The 17,885-nt window shown below is 47.9% G+C and overlaps 1 protein-coding gene across 2 annotated transcripts in view; it reads left to right on the plus strand.

Annotated features, from left to right (window-relative positions):
- Nucleotides 1–17,885, plus strand: part of MFSD10 (major facilitator superfamily domain containing 10) — a 999,075-nt gene that overhangs the window by 650,655 nt on the left and 330,535 nt on the right. For both annotated transcript variants that reach the window (XM_069632064.1, XM_069632063.1), the window contains exon 10: nt 11,538–11,628. In XM_069632064.1, coding sequence (XP_069488165.1) covers nt 11,538–11,628 — 91 coding nt within the window. The remainder of the gene's footprint in view (nt 1–11,537; nt 11,629–17,885) is intronic.

The following is a 17,885-nucleotide window of genomic DNA, read 5'->3' on the forward strand; positions in this document are numbered from 1 at the left end:
TAGTAGTCTGTACCACACAGATTCACTTGGTAGCTGTGGCTGAGCAGTCAGACTTCCCTCAAGAAGAGTTAGGCAGTATACAGAGTATTCACTATAGGTCAAAAGAACACAGTAGAACAAGCAAACACTGACCAGAGCTTGGTGTAAAAGAGATATAATTATTTATTTAAAACCACATCTAGTAAAACACACAGGCACTAATATTAAGCAGTTCAAAAACACGGTCACTAAAAGATATACACTCCCTTAAAAGAATATTAGACAAGTCTAAAGTAAAAGCCCCACTTATTTTCAGACAGCGGTGAGTGCTTAACGCAGATGGCACTCTAATAATTCGTTTTAAAAGGGAGAGAAAAGCAGAGTATAATTTGAAACAGATCCCAACACTTTCACAAGAACACAACAAGAGAGGAAGGCAAAGTAAAACCGCGAAGTTAAGAGTTCAGAGGCCGGATCCACTTTAAGAGGATCAGAACGAAATGTGTCCACGGTCACACGGTTGAAAAGTGCACAAAAGTCTCAAAGGTTCAGAAAGAGTTGGACCAAAAGAAAGGGACTCGTTAGATGGTCAAGGCGGCCAGCCCAGTCCAGAAGCTTAAGGGATTATTATTACCTTGTAGCAATCTTTAGAAAGGGAGGCCTGGCAGACACGGTACCTTAAAGTGGTGAGAATGCTCCAGCGGGGGCAGTTGTTCCTGGCAGCGGGTGCAAGTCAGTGCTTCGTCCGGGGGAAGAGAGGATCTCGTCGGGGAGGAAGACAGGAGTCCGTTGCACTAAAAGGGAAGAAACCAGCCGCAGAGTTCTCAGTTAAAAGGAGCGGTCCTTTGGTTCGCGGTCCAGTGTTAAGTGGCTATCCGGTTGCCGGGGTGCTTGGCACTGGCAATTCGACCACAAGACGTCCTGGGAACGCGAGAAAAAGAAGGTAAACTGGTTGTGCCCACCAATCAGGGGAAGAAGACTCTCCAGCAGGGAGATCTTCTCTGTCGTCGGGAAGTGGTGAGTCGGTTCCGCAGGGTTCCACCGGTGGTGTCGTCGTAGCAGGTCGGCTCAGCTTCTCCCTCATCGGATTCTCAGGTCCTGTGGCGACTTCTGAAGTTCCAGTCCCCAAAGCCCTGCTTTTATGCAGCATACCCCCATTCACTCAGCCTAGCTGTCAATCAAACATGCTAAGTGGTGAGCCGGCCAGTTCACCACTTGGACCAATCACACAAGAGTGCGACTTGAGTTACCAAGGTAACTCAGTCCAGGGTGCCTAAACCCCCTCCCACACCCCCTGTGGTACCCAGACAGAGTGGCACCACTTTTGGAGGCTTCTGTGGAGAAGCCCGCCAAAAGTGGAACAAAGGGCTCGACTTGGGTTGGAGTCACAGAAGAGAACACAAACGCCATTTTAGAATCGAGTCCTGGCAAGTTACCAACCGGCAAATTAATATTAAATAAATAAACCGGCGGTATGTTCGAGGCTATGAGAATTAAATAATTAAAGTTGGTAGCCTCGAACAATGGGAAAATCCCATAGGGATATATTTGCGGTCGAATATAAAAAGTAGTATCCACTGCCACCAGCCAAAACTCGATCAGGGGGGACGGAGACGTGCCCCCTCAACTAACAGACCCCGGGGCAATCGAATTGCCCCGACCAGTACGTCCACAATATGATGGTTTGTACTGGTTTCTGTTCATAAATTGGGACTAGTAAAGCCAATGGTGACTTTACATGCCCTGGGAGACAGTAGTCAGTCCCAGGGTATGGAGTCTGTGGTGGGGTGTCACTATGACACCCCTTTGTCACTGCACCGAGGGTGCTGTGTAACACGCATAGTAAAAAACACATGAGACCCTATGGAGTAAAGGACCCCATAGCCCATAAAACACATTAACAGTCAAAGGAACACGAGAGTGGGAAAAAGAGTCTCACTCTTGGTAGGAGAGAAAAAAACAAACTCCAGAAATCCAGCAAAGCTGCTGGGGGACTCACTAGGTTAGGAAATTCATCCTAAACAGAGAATTCTCCCTAACACTTTCTCACCTTCGAAGGGCTGTACATAAGTGCGCCCCCCTTTCTGCTCGGGCAGCGGAACCTTGCCTTTAACAGGTCAAATGTCTGTTCTATTGTACGAGTACGGATATGGGCATGTTTGTATCCCTGCTCATGCTGGTAGTGTGGTTGCCTCATGGGGGTCATCAGCCATGGCATCAGGGGATATCCAGCATCCCATGCCCGGGAGCAACAGTGTGTAGAATGTCATACTTGTGCCTGTATAGTGTTCACTAAACAATGCAAAATTACACATGCTGATTACATAGCATATGTCATATTTTGGGTAGTTGAAATGCCCCTGGTCAGTGTGATGGGATGTCCATTCATTGTATGGACCATTTTCAATAAGATCAGGGCTATATCAGGAATATATGACTGCAGTCATCAATGTAATGACAAGTGCTAAATGGAATTGTGGCTTGTCCAGGTGTAAGTGGGTGTGTGCCGTCACCAGGTGGCATTGTTCAACGGCCAGGAAAATGGTCCTCTGCCTGTGTTAGGGAGAGTTCTCATTTATGGCTAATTTCCCTCACCTAGGGAGTCCCCCAGCAGCTTTACTGGACTTCTGGAGTTTATTTTTTTCCACTTGGTAAGAGTGTGAGCTTTTCCCCCACTCTTACCTATGTTTTGCCATGTGTATTTCTGTTTTGTGAACTCTGAAGTACACCACTTCAGTAGCCCCCTTTTTTTGTGTGTCATCCAGCACCTTCGGTGCCGTGGCACAGGGTTGTCTTTGAGACTTCCCCGACTCCATTTCTGAGGCTGACTACAGTCCCCCAGAAAAGGGTAAAGTTGCCATTAACTTTACTTAGTCAATCTACCACAGATCCAGTACACCCATCTTCCATGGAGTACTGGAAAGGGTTAATTCGTATCCCTTTTTATCTGTACCTCCTAGAGCATTGTTTTGCTCTTTTAACATTTAGACTTGGCTGGTGGCAGTGGTATCTACCCTAACTTTCCTACCGCGATTATACTAGAAAAACGTGGTAGTGTTCTTGGCTATTATATTAGCCTCGAACATAAACCCGCTGGACCAAATTATCTTTCTTTTGGTTACGGTTGGGTTTATTCGCCATTTCTTTTTGTTAAAGTCCTTCTTGTGTTTTACTTTGCGTGGCAAACTAGGTTCGCCTTCTTTGTTCACCGTCTTTTGGCGGGCTTCTGCCCAGAAGCCACCCACCAGGCGCCTGGGTGTCTAGGTGGGCTGAATGTGAGGGAGGGGTATCATAGGAAACCCAAGTCGCACTTTGCCATGATTGGCTGAGGTGGTTGTCCGGGCTGGACAACCCCCCTGCTGGGTGATTGACAGCCAGGCTGTGTGAAAGGGGGTTTTGCGCATAAAAGGCAGGTCTCTTGGGCTAGAAGTCAGAGAGTCGCCACTGGAACTACAAGGAACCGAAGAGAAGCGGAGAGAACGACGGTTGCTGCAACTATTCCGTCCCGGTGAAGCCCTGCTGCAGTCCTGAGCTATCTACCCTTCAACGACTAAGAGAAGATAAAGTCCGGAGTCTTCCCTTGAGCCTGGTGGGGGCTGTAGTGGTCCGGATAGCCATTTGAAGAGCCTCTCCTGTTTTTAAGGAGCGCACCTTTTATTCGTTGTCGCTGCTGCCGGCTTCATCCCTGTGTGGTGCAGACGCCCTGCCGAGGTCCTCCTTCACAACGAAGTTCCAAGAATCGTGGGTCTGCGGGAAACCAACAGGAACAACTGCCAGGGCACCAGCTGCACCATTGGAATAAGGTACTGTGTTCTGCTTGAGGAAACTGGGTGAACCCCTTTTCTTCATTTCCAAGGCTTGCCCTTGTCTTCCCTCCTTCTTATAACTTTTGCTTCCGAACATTGACAATATCGAAGTACTCTTGGCTACGTTGAATCGTGAACTATCTGACTGTGTGATCTTCGGCAACAGGCCCCCGGTGTCACTTGACCCTGGCGGCAGCCCTTTGACTTTTGAACTCTCGTCTCTGAGTGTTTCTCGATTCTGTCTGCCTAACCAAAATATTGCCTGTGATTTCTGCCTCCAACTCCCTCTGGGTATCTCAGGTGCTAAGTGTGTTTTTGCCCCGGTAGCATTTCATGTCACGGATACACGTTTATTTAGTAGACCGAACTGTCAAAAAGTGATCGCAATCGTATTCACGGTAACATGTTTCGTTCATAACAACGGTTCATTCAAACACAGGATACTTACCTTGAGACATACTGTACAAAGTGAATTGGTTAGTTGTAGTATATTTGACGTGTGGTTTGTGTTTAAGTTTAATAGAAGTGTTGTGTTTATAACGAATGGTTTAAAAATAAATGTACTTAGATTTTTCGACTTGAAACCTAGAGTCAGTGTTTCCTTGAGTCACAGTAATTGTGGTCCCTTTGTGTAATCTCTGCTACTGCTCATATACTCTTGAGATAAGCCCGGCTGCTCCGCCACTGCTACCACTCTGACAAAGTAGTACAGGCTTGTACCAAAGGTAAAACTTGTATTGCCACCTGTGGTCTTAATTGTGTGTGGTAAGGACGTTAATCTGCATTGATATGTGCTTCCAAATTTATATGAAATCTGTACATGCCTGAAGGAGTACTTGCATTCTGAGGTACAAAACATGCTGCATGGGAGTGGTTGAACAGCTTCACCGATTATTGCAAAATGATGTATGTTGACATATTCACAGAGAGATACCATGCAAGGAATTGGATGGATGGCGAAGGCGATGACAGCCTAATGATTGACATGAGCAAATACGCTTTGTCAATATGCGTGGTGGGTGTGTGGTGTGCAGTCGCTTTGACATGCCCCATTCACAGCCAGCAATACATCTGACCCTTTCACTACAACACACACAAATGAGACTGGTGTGTTATTATTGTGTTCACATGCAATATTCCTATGATGGGCGTATGTCACAATCATAGATGTGTGGGTAATAACTTCAGGTCACGTGCATATATGTATGTGCACTTCAAACAGGCAGGGGCCTGGCTACTTGGTGTGTGGGACACTAGTGGTATGTCGGTGGGGTGTTCTGATGCATAAGTATTATCAAGTATTATCAAGTGGTGTGGGTTTTGCTGATTGTGCTTGTGCTGGATTTTGGGACATTGGTGTGATGCATTCTGGTTCATGCATTGCTTTTGATGTTGCTGTACAGATTTGATGTTTTGCATGCACATGATCAGTTCGGTCAATTGAGACACGCCTGTCAAGGCCTTGTACTCAGGAATGCTATTACTCTGTTGCGCATTGCATTGCACACATCCACTGCTGATAGGTGTTCTACGTACCCCCAGTGAACAGTGCACATGCTCTGGTAGTTATTCACCCAACAACCAGGTACGTTCTCCACTGTGATGTGCCATGTACCCGGGCAGCGTGGAGTTTAGCAGCACCATGGAGTCGTGGGTTGAACCAGGGAATCTGGCACAGCATTGGAGGATGAGGTGGCAGTTATCACACACCATCTGCACATTGAGTGAGTGTTAAGCTTTTCTGTTCCGGTACACTGCCTCAACTGCATGCCTGGCCACATGTGTACAGTCCAATGTACCGATCACATTGGGCATGCCTGCAAGGTCAAGAAAGGCAATTTTAGTGACATTGACCCGGTGAGCTGTCCTGGGTAGGCTGATCTGATCTGCAGTGTGACGGAGTGCATAGATGACCTGAAACAGAACACGCGAGAAACAGGGTTGTGATAGCCCATGCAATTTACCCAGTTTGTTGGTAGGTGCCCATGGCTAGGAAGTGTAGCACAGGCACTACTTTGAGCAAGGGGAAGGGGGGGTGGCTGTAAAGATCTGTATGAGGCTGAGCAGGTAATTGTGGATCATGTCTACTATGCAAGTGATGGTCTCCCTGTCTAGCCGGTACAGGGTGTGGATCTGGCTTTGGCCCAGGTTGAAGGGTGTGGCCCTTATGCGTGGTATTGGTGGCGGGCTGCAACCTGCTGGCCCGTGTTTTGCTCGGCCATGATAGCCATCCGTCTCCTCAAGCGCCACCGCCGCATCCTCTGCCTCCGTGCCTCCTCAAGTAGTAGGCCTGCATGCAGTGCCTCCAGCTCCAGTACTGCTACTGCTAGCATGGTGGTGTGGAAAGGGGTGTGGGGTGTGGGAGTGGTCCTTTTGGGCTTTTGATGTACTCATTGGGGCCACCTGTGCTAAATTTTGGCACCTGTGGGCTGTTTATGTACACCTGACTCTAGTTAACGCCTGGCCCACGATGCCGTTGTTTCCAGCACAGTATTCTCGGTGCTACCGGAATGTCCATGCCAGTGTTTCCGTGTGCGTGGAGCTCGGAATGTGAACTTAATGCCAGTGTCTCTGGCACGCCCGATGCGTCTTGCCGCAGATTCCGGTCACAGTATTGCCAGATACGGTAGCTCACTTGCGGTGACAATGTTTGCGGCATCACGACTCTTGTAATGAGGCCCCTTGTCTTTTAGTATCTTTGTTGGGAAAGACCAGCTCCAAAGCTTATTGGGTCGACCCTGACGCCGCATGGAGGCTACCAGCGGGGCATGATCTGACAGAAGAATAGCCTCTACTTTTACTTGCCTGAGCTTGCCTATTGCAGTGGCCATGGCCAATATGTATTCTGTTCTTGAAAATGTATGGTGTACGTGTGAATAGTACGTGTACCTATCTGTGTCTCCTTTGAGGATCCTCCAAACGTCTTTTAGTGTCAAGTGATCTATTCTGTGCTTCAAGACCTTCGTTGGGGTCATCTGGCCGATTTTAGCGCTGCAATCCTTTTGTGGGTTCCATGCGATGTTCGTCGCCCATAAGAATTATTTTCCCTGAGGCAAAGGTCACCAACGCTGCCTATGTGGACCGAAGGGAACTTTCCTGACCCATGTTTGGGGCATATATGGAGGTAATAGTAAAAATATGTGCCCCGATTTTCAATTTAACAAATTGGTTCCTCCCGTTTTCCCCCCTCAGCATTAGATTGATGCAGAGTGGAGTTACCTGCTCAGTTTGAGACTTAGCCTGTCCCACTTCCAGATATGGGTTTCCTGGAAAGCTAGTACCTCTGGGCGTGCTCTCACCAGGTATTCCCGTTTCTTCCTCTTGACAGGGGAGTTTAGCCCCCTCACGTTCTATGTTAGAAACTTAAATGTGCGGTCCCATGTCTCTTCCCCCACCCCCAAAAAAATGGGTTTTGTCTGACTCATTCTGTTTCGCACAATGCCCCTATGCATTGGAATCAGAGGACCCCCCCCCGCCCTCACTGCCCTCCCATGTCGTACCTTTGGGTGCCTGTGGATATGAGACTATCCCCCTCCTGTCCCCCGTCAGCCCTCTCCCTCCCTCGTTCCTGACCCCCCAACCCCTCTGGTTGAGTCAAACTTCCTAACAAGTCTGGGAGAACAGTTTACCCGGAATTGACTTGCCGGTTTAACCCAGAGATATTGTAGGGAGAAGCTAACCCCTACTACAAACCCTGTCCCCCTCCCCCCCTGTTCCTCCTTGCCCCCCCCCACCCACCACACCACCTCCTTGTTGCAGTCCGGGCTGAGTCAGTATACATCTCGACAATCTGTCAACTTCGTGGGTTTGCACTTTGTTGTTTTTGGGTGCATGTAGTGCACATTCTGTTTCCATATGTCTGTTACTTCATGGGGGGAGGATCCCTGCCCCCTCCCCCTCCCCCTCGCTGAGCCTGCATTCTATTGAGCCCTTCTGAAATTTGCTGAGGAAGTCACATCTGGTCTGCTCTCTCCTGTCTTTTCTGAGTACCTTTATCTATTCCCCCGGTTTCCTTCTTTGTTAGACCCGACTCTTGCTTTGTACGGCTTCTTGGCTAGTCTCTTCTTCCAGTTGTAGTATGGTCAGCCCCTGCTCCAGGTCATAACTCAGTGTTGTGTACCTTCCCAAGTAAACAGGAGGCCAAATGGGAATGTCCCTTTATACTTTTTTTTTTGTTGTATAAGGGCCCTCGTCACTGGACCCATTGTTTGGCGTCTGCTCTATGTGGATTTGCTCTATGTGGATTGCGCTATGTCCTGGAAGAGAATCTCTACCATGTTAGTCCTTATTGCTCCAGCCGAGCATGCTTCAAAAATATTTTTTTCTTTCTGGTTAGAATTCATCAGTGCTGCTAGCACGTCTCTCGGTCTGGCGCCTGGTTCATTCCTCTTGGGGTCTACCCTATGTATTCCGCCTATTGGGATCGACACATCTGGGCTTTCTCCTAGGACTTCTCTGAAGACATCTTGCACCGACCCTTTCAAATCTTTATCCTCTGTTTTCCAGAATGTTCTTGATCCAAATATTTGACCTCCGGGAGCAATTCCCCAGAGCCTCACATTGTATTTCAAAATGTTGTGCCACTCCCGATAGGTTTTCCAGCAGTTCGCCATTCTTGCCTTCTCCACCAATTCCTAGATGGCACTTTCATTGGCTTCTGTACAAACTCCCAAGCTCTTTATGTCCCTTATTTCTTGCATGGGTTGTTTCATGTCTGCCTTCATCTCTGCGAATTGCTCTTGCAAGGACTCTTGTTAGCTTGGTTTGGATGGCCTGGAAACATTGCAGCATCTCTTCCCTGCTCATCGCCATGTCAGGGGAACTGTTTGGGCCTGCTTGTATTTCTTGCGTCTTCCTTTTTGTGGATTGTTTATTCCTCCTGCTCACATGGTCCCAGCACCGTTGTAAGCTTCCCACCTGTTGTCTCTGCTGTGTTTTCGTAATAGCCGACCCCTCCTTGGGCTTATTTCTGGCCATTGGGAGCTAGTTGGGCTCCTTGTGGTTTGATCCACTGGAGTCCATCTCGTCTGCCCTCTCAGTTGACTCTTGTACCATGCACTTCTTTTGTGGTATTTCCCACCCATAGCGGTGGTATGCCACTGATGGTGGTATCAATCTCCAAGTTCCTCTCCACCTTGGGGGTTTATCACCACTCAAGTTGTAAGGAGCCTTATTTACCCCTCTTTAGCACGTATCCCTTATATGCGAGCCTGTCAGCTCCCTCTCGCTGCTGCTTATATATCCTAGGGTTCACCAAGCAGTCCTATATGGGGGTTCTCCTCCCTCCTTCACTTGAGGGGCTCCTGCTTTGATCACCTGCCTGCTGACACCCACATTTGCCTGGGTTCTCCACTCTTATGCATGTCACTTGTTGGCACCCACTCCCCCGTGCGCTCAACGGGAGGATCTGCTGTTCCGGGCTGCCTTTTTTTTTCTCCTCTTGCAGGGTGTGTGCCACTTTCGGCCCGGCCTCCTCAGAAGCCCGACTCGCTCACAGCTCTCTCCGGTAGTTCCCCAGGGCTCCACAGGTAGCCGCATTCCTCGCCACCTTTTTCCGACTCGAATAAGGGCTTCACTTATGTTTCGTGGAAGGGCCCTTGGGGATTGGAGCTCCCACCATCAGTGGCACCACCTCGGCGGCCATGTTAGGAGTCCTAGAAATACAGTTTTCCAACTAAAGTGAAAGTTTTTTCCTTTTTACTGAGGATTCCCAGCCCGACGACAGGGAATATTCATCAGCATGTGAATCCATGCCAGACCCATGCTCGAGAACAAGAGTTACAGTTAAGTAACTTAAACCTTAGGTAACTTAAACAGTATTCCATGTCCTTCTTGCTTCCTGACTATGCAAATCTTCTTTCCATCTGAATATTAACTGTTAGTTGAATGCAGTTATCTGCTCCATTTTTGTCAATGTTCCTTATGAAGGGGATTCTGCTCCCCGTTCTGTTGTCTGTCCTTTCGCGTTGCTGCTCTTGCTGGGATTGCCGTCACACCATGTTAAAACCATTCCTCCAATATTTCTGTGCAAGTTTGTTTCTGAGAACAGTAGTTCCTTTTAACACAGTAACGCTGCAACGAGGAAAAGAAATGGAGGAATACAGACGAGGAGAAGCCCTGAGCACAAGCAACGCTTTATTTGTTGGGAGCGTGCATCTGTGCCTGGGAGATTTAAAACCGATCGTCAGAAGAAATGGTAGACTTCTGGTTGGAGGGGCTACTGCTTTTCGTGCTACAAAGGATCTGAGAGAAGGACATTCGTGCCAACTGGCTAAAGTGTTAACTAGAGGAGGGCTGCGTGAAGAGGATTCCACATGGGAACGCCAGAAGCAAGTACAGAGCTCCTAGACGTTTGCCAGTGGAAAGATGCAGCAAGATGCTTATTGGAGACCTGCGAGGAGAAGAGGAGCCCACGGGAAGCAGGAAAGTCGAAAGCCGAGCAGCGCGAGGAAGAGAGCATCTGGTAGCTGTCGTCAGCGGGCTGCGAAAAGACTGGAAAACGCCATGAAGAGCTGGTGAGTCCACACTGGGACGAAGAGAACACCGGGACGTATTGGCAAGTACGCCGCATGTTAAAAGTTGAACAACACAAAATGGATAAAGAAAGGAAGCAGTTTGTTAACACAAAGCGAAAAAGTCAGAGCACATTTACCACAGAAAGGAGTCTTTGACGTTTGCCCATATGTACAGAGAATCAGCAACAGTAACACATTAATATTTACCGGACAATGTGAATTAGCCAAGGAGGAATTGCTAAGGTGGTGAATTATCAATATTGGAAGTGTGAGCAAAACACTAACGAGGCATTCTATTATGGACAAAGGAATTGGCCAAAGGGGCTAATGTGGCGAATTATCAAAAGTGAAGTTTTAGAGACGGGCAAGTATAAGTGTGTGAATACAAGAAGTCCTGGTAGGATAGTATACCAGGTATCCTGGCAATCCAAAGATCATTAATTATACATGACTTTGGTATTGATCAAGAGGAAACGCAAGAAATCATGAAGAAGAATCCAAGGGAAGGGAGACACCCTCTGGATTAAGTAGCAATATCCTTGAGAGAATTCTTATTGAAGTTATTCATTCCTTTTCCAATGTGAACATGTTTTAAATACTGAAGGCCAAAAAAGTTATCCTTTTCACCTTAAGATGTATTACCTTAGAACGTGAGGGTCAGAATAGTACTCTGGTACACAGGATGTTTTCTTTTGGACATTCTGACACTGACAGATCTTTAGTTTGAGTTTAGCTAGGGAAACACATTTAGCACAGGGACAACAAGGCATTTTCCCAACCCCTTGTATTTACCAAAAAAAGTCTTTAGATAAACCCCATGTCTAACTTGTGACTGAGTTTAAATGTCGTCTTGTGCTCATTAAGAAGTTCCATTGATGAATAGGTCACTGTTGCATTGTCTGTTCTTTTTCATTTGTTTAGTTTATTTACCCTCTATAGCTTTTGCAATTTATTTTGTAATCTATAAAGTAAGCATATACCTCATCAGAGCTCCATGTGAAAGGTAAGCACTTTGAATAATAATGATGTATCAGGTAAGGTACCTGATGTCGAATGGGGAAGTCGGTCCTCCATGACTGTTGCTGAGGTGGCTTCACCAGCCTCCATTCTGCCACCTCAGTAACTCTAATCGCCATTGCTAGCAGACCTTATCCTTTTGCTTAAAATATGCATTAATGAATTTGGCATTAAATCGCACTGAAAGTACTTTCTCAACACGTCTTACTTTGTTTTTCAGAGTATAATGCTTCTCATCCCAGCCTTCTTGTTGATTGGCTGGGCCAATGGTATGGTAATGCTGGGTATCGGGCTGTTCCTGTACTCTTTTGGTAAGCCTTTTTGCAGAGTCTCTTAAAAATGTTAAAGCTTGCACAACCTTCTATGTTTGTCAATTAGTTGAAAATGTATTCAATTGTGACATGCTTGTAAATTTGCAATGGCCTACTTTTTCTCGTATTGCTAGAACCACGAGGAGCAATTTGTGTAGGGCAAAATACTGCCAGTCCAAAGGGGGCATGCTGTGGCCTAAACAAGTCATGTAGAATATCTGGGAGAGAGAGGTGTGAGAGAGAGCCCAGCCAAGGTGGCAACTCTGAATTGAAACTACAGAGATCCAAAGCCATGGGCTAATGAAGTGCCAATCTGCAGGTGTTTACACTGATCAGGCCAGTACCACCAGTTGCCAGAATCTGTCCTTGGAAAAATTAGAGCCCGTTTGGTGTGACATAAATGAATGATTAGTGAGGCACCCGGGCTTGCACCCATCTTTGGCACTGACAGAACAACAATGACTTGGCCGATGATGCCCTCGGGTAGATGAATGACCTGAGCGGTCCAGCGAAGAGGGAAGCTGATTTTGTGTGTGACAGACTATAGATATGGAACTGGAATGGTCATTTAGTTTAGTGGACCCTAACAAGCTTGTGTGCATCGGAACAGATTACATCTGAAGATAGTTTCCTGCTGCTCTGGCTCGCAATTGCTTTAAACGTGGCACTAAAACTGCTGTTGTGGCGTGCGTGACATGGCATGTGGGAAGTGCAGTGTGATCCATTGGGAGAAGTTGGTGCGAGGAGGAGTGTTGTAGAACCAGCAAGTACATATCAAGATGTGGCGACAAAACCACATGGTGCATAAGCAGTGATTCGCTGAGCACCTCCATGGATTGCTGGATCAAAAATGTACAGCAGGTCTTGCATGAAAGTAAGGCTCTCAGTCATTAGACATTGGAAGGCTGCCCTATTATGGTGAACAGGGAAAAGATTGAGAGGTTAGCCAGAACTCAATCAAGGCTAGTTACTGGACCACTCCAGTAACTCAAGGCTTAGTCTGAGCAAACTTGTGAGAGTGATCTAGGGAGACAACACAGAACACCAGTAATTCCAGCATGAAGGATTATAGGGCCCCGTACATGTAGGGCAGGGATAGCGTTACAGGTACAGCCCTGTTGACACCCCTTTTTTAAAATCTGAAAACAATATTGAATACTCCACTCCAGCTAGTAGAGGGCAGCCTATGCAAAGCATGTGATTCCAAGCAGATATAAGCTTCAGAAATACGATTACTGGTGAATAATATTTGTCTTTAGTTTACACATTGAGCATATAAAAGTCATAGGTACATATTGCCACACAAAACCTAATAAAACATATAGTTATGAGGCTTATGAATCTGCTTAGAATCACATGCTTAGCATAGGCCTACATCTAGTGGCAGGTGCAGAGTACTGCACATGTTGTTTTCAAAGTTCGAAAAGGGACGTCAACTGGGCGTTCTTGTAATATTATCCCTAGTGTGATGTCTACCGTACGCATGATCCCATACGTGTCAAGGTCCCTCGGATCGTTTGTTTCTGCCATCGTGGTCAGACATGTAACCTTTCAGAATTATCACTTATAACTAACTTCTATTGACGGTCGCAGTTCAACACATGTATCGACGAACCTTCCAACTTCCACTTTCCCTATACACTGCTCTTGTCTAGCTGCCTTTTCCTCCAAATTTAACAATGGAGAGAACTGATTTTAAATTCTGTCCATCTTGCAACAGAACATACCAATGGAAGGAAACCCATCGAGTGTGCAACCACTGCCTTCCCCGAGACCACCCAGAAGGGCGTTGTGCAAGTTGTTTAGGCCCAAAACTCTTAAAGAACATTGCACCAAACAGTCAGTGGCCCATGCCATGATGGCCGAGTCCGGAACCCCTATTAGCGCCTTTGAACCACACATGTAATGCCAAGGCAGCAATGGCTCAGTTTCAGAAGACAAAGATGTTTTGAGGGAACCCTACGACTCCCACCTGTCAGTCCCCAGCCCCGGAAGGCAATCATAGTGCACTGCTTTGGGGAAGACTATTGGTGACAAAGATGCACACACTTTAAAAGCCCACAACCCCGAACTGTTCTTTGACAGATGCGTCAAAAGAAGACCACAGCGGCAGGCATCTCACGGTCTACCGTCCATAAGCACACTGTGCTTCCGCACCGGCTTCTAGCGCAAGGGGAAAACACTGAACAGGCGTTAGTGGACGTGCATCACAGTCCCTCGATAGATGTTTCACAAATGCCACCATAAAAAGTCTCAAGAACGCATCTCCCACACACACACACCTACTGTCCCACAAGAGGTGCCCAAATATATTGGGGCTACCTCTCCTTTATCTGTCTCTCCGAAGGAAAAGTCCGTGGGAAGTCCCTGAAGCTATTGCGATCACTCTACCCAAAAAACACTCAAGACAGAAACCTGGTTTACAGAATGTTTTGAACTCCCTATGAACAAGGTCTCCTGTTTTGTAAGTAATATTCAAAATCTCCCACACCTACTTTTGTGGACATTACTGAGCAACCTCATCTTGACACTCCAGCCTCTCATGACTCTTAGCAAGGTCGGGGGGGGGGATGAAGATCGGGGGAAGGAAGATCTAAACGTGTGGTATGATGATCCAGATGATCCTGATAACTATGATCAGGATGACCCTGAAATCACCATTCATTATAGACCCTCCTGATGTTACACCTGAGGGTGGTCATGTTTCCCGATGATCAGCTTTTATTCACTGACTTGTTAAAAAGGGCTGATAATCATTTTTTTGTTATCAAAATTGACATTTATTAACATTTCATTGTATACACTATAAACAATACGATTCCCCTAATCAAAAACCAACCAAGCCGACCGAACAGCCCTCCCCAACAGTAGACCAATCCCCCCCCATACTCCAAATGAAATAGATGCTAACCGACTCCAGTAGGTTCATAACCGAGGACACTAACCACCTCCAGATCAGACTGTTTCAAGGAGTTAGGGCTGACTTCACAGCTGTCCCCCAGTGTGTCACCTTTTCAAGTAGTGTCCGGTGCCATAGACTGTGACCTGTAGACTCCCTCATGACCAATCCATGCAGCCCACCCCTGGCCGAAGCCTCTCCTCTCCCCCTCCAAGCCCCCTCTGTTGCTCACCAGCCATACTTTCAAAAAAGAGCACCCATTGGCCTTCAGTACTGGTCCGGGACTCGTCCAAAAGATGTGTACGAAACTCCATATTGTATATGGCACAAACCTTTGCCAACCCTTTCTTTTTCCACAGACACGCGCTGATTCTTCCACAGCTGGGCTAGGCAAAAATCCATGCGGGTTTCCTCTCCTACAACATCTGAGGACCCTTCTCAGATACACTGCGGCGTCCCATAAGGTTTTGTGTGTCGCCGACTCTTTACAATGTGTTCACCAAACCTCTCTTTGATGTGCTTAATTATTTGGGTGTCTCCTACACTAACTATGCGGATGACACCCAGATACTCAGCCCCATCACTGGTGATCACACAGCTGATACCAAATTCGTGAATGACGTCTACCTGGTTATTCGGGCCTGGATGGCACAACACGAACTCTGCCTCAATGACGATAAGACTGAGCTCCTGTTATTAGGATCACTGGTGATCACACAGATGAAAGCCTCCCCATCCCACATTTGACACGCCTTGCTCAGCCCAGCTTCATACCAAAGCTGGAATGCCAGCGGTTCCTCAACCCTTTCCCCCCACCAGCAGCGGCGGGGCACAGATACAACTCCGGGGCGACAGCCATGCAGGACCTTGGCACCCATAACCATTCCCCAAGGGACACCGTGGTTAAGGTTGCGTTGTCCATAGGCACCCACTGTTCATCAGTGAGCGGGTCCAGATGGTCCACCAATACACAAAGTTGTGTCTTCCTGTTGTAGGTCGAGAGATCCGGGAACCCCACGCCCCCTCCTCCGTTGGCAGAATCAGTGGCCTGTAAGTGATCCTATGCCTGGACCCTGCCCAGAGGAATTTTGGCATGGCTGCCTTGACGTCTTGAAGAAAGGACATCCGGAGCATTTGGAATAAGAATAGAAATGTGGGCAACACCACAATTTTGATAGTTTAGGCACGTCAACCACATAAGCTTCAGCCTCGCCCACCTCTCAATATCTTTACGCACAGCAGATAGTTCTTGAGGAAAGATCTCTGTGTTGGTGAGACACCTGCACCTCTAAATATTGTAAAGAGTCCTTTTGCACCTGAAATGGCAACCCCTTGATGTACTCCTCTGCCCCTGACAACACCCCCAACAGCATAAGCTACAGATTTCTCCAGGTTGACTTTAAAGCTGGATAAATCCCTGTATCTCACTAAACTATCCAGTAAACGTGGCACTGACTGCAGCAACTTAGTGATGTAAAGCAGGGCGTCATCCGCAAAGAGAATGATTTTACACATTAACACCCCTGTTGAGACTCCTCCCCCCCCTCAATACCCCCCAAACCCCTATCACCTCGTCCTGCCTCACCCCCAGGCCCACGGCTCCATCACCAGTGCAAAGAGCAGCGGGGAGAGCGGGCTCACCCATCTTGTATCCCGCAACGGAAAGGCCTGCGACGTACCCCTGTTCACTACCACCTTTAAGAACTCAGCTGGTCCAAAAGGACGCAAATAGGGAGAGGCCCCCGTGAGAGATGAGGGACAAGAGGCAGGAGCTCCACTCTTTGTCAATAGGGGAGGTGGGGAAGAGGATTGGGTTTAAGCAGCAAAAGTATTATGAACAAGGGGATGCGATTGGCGTGTTCCTGGCAAATGGGGTAAAGGGATGAAGGCTGAGAGGAGAGTAGGTAAGGTGCATGGGGTCCTCTTGGCGACACTTCGGGCCAAGTTCTTTAACTCTATTGTTGGGGAGGGCACCATACTGCTGACATTCCTCTGGGCCTCAATAGCAGTAATCCCAAAACCAGGGAAGGACCTAGCCAACTGCACTTCGTACAGACCCATCTCCACTAAATGTGGATGCTAAAATCTTAGCCAGGCAGCTTGGGTCGCGTCCGGAATCATGACTCCCTCGACTGATTCACACAGATCAGATGGGCTTTATTATGCGCAGGCAAGGTGCTGACAATCTCCGGGAGACACTACACATTCTCAACACACCAGTGGTGGTGAGAGAGGGGCCCTACTTCTGGCCTTAGACACCGAGAAGGCTTTGATTGGGTGAGTTGGGCCTTCATGGGGGAGGTCCTCTCTACCATAGGGGATGGGCCTGAGATGGAGGGGATGGATCGCGGCACTATACTCAGAACCGACTGCCAGGGTGGTAGTGAACAGGGTTACGTTGCAGGCCTTCCCGTTGCAGCGGGATACAAGATGGGTGAGCCTGCTCCCCCCGCTGCTCTATGCACTGGTGATGGAGCCATGGGCCTGGGGGTGAGGCAGGACGAGGTGATAGTGGGTTGGGAGGGGTGTTGAGGGGGGGAGGAGTCTCAACAGGGGGGTTAATGTGTAAAATCATTCTCTTTGCGGATGACGCCCTGCTTTACATCACTAAGTTGTCAGGCTGGGAATCCTCGGTAAAGAAAAAATCGGTATCAGTTTCGTTTCTGATCTGTCTTTCTTAGTAGTAACCAATCACTGATCTCTTGGTCATACTGTCCACTCCCTAAGCCCCGCCTCTGGCAGCCATCCTCAGATTTGGTAGCACGCCAAGTGGCAGTATGACCAAGTGAAGAGCCGCAGAGGGGTAGGTAGGAGGGTTTGCATGTGAATCCATGCCAGACCCATGCTGGAGAACAACAGTTACAGGTCAGTAACTTGTTCCTTCTCCAGCATGGGGTCTGGCATGGATTCACATGCTCATGAATAAAAGAATACATAGCAGAATACACATGCACAACCACGGGAGGTGGCAACAGGCTCAACATTAAGCAATACAACAACTCAACATTAAGCATCTCTTACCTCCTCACCAGGCTCACCTTAAGTGAACAGATTGCGCAGCACTGCTTGGCCGACCCTGGACTCCTCCCTGGAGTCCCGATCGACGCAGTAGAATCTTGTGAAGGTGTGCGTCGACCTCCACGTAGCAGCCCTGCAGATGTCCAGCAGGGACACACCAGACAGGAACGACGTGGTAGAAGCGATCGCTCTGGTCGAATGGGCTGGAAATGGAAGTCTTCGAGAGAGCCTTCCCTTGATTCACAGACCCAAAGTTCACAAACAGTTGTGACGTCTTCCGAAAACTCTTTGTGCGGTCCACGTAGAACTTCAGCGCTCTAGCTACATCCAGCGAGTGCAA

Source organism: Ambystoma mexicanum, chromosome 6q (assembly GCF_040938575.1).
Source record: "Ambystoma mexicanum isolate Mex_15411 chromosome 6q, UKY_AmexF1_1, whole genome shotgun sequence".
Taxonomy (NCBI): domain Eukaryota; kingdom Metazoa; phylum Chordata; class Amphibia; order Caudata; family Ambystomatidae; genus Ambystoma; species Ambystoma mexicanum.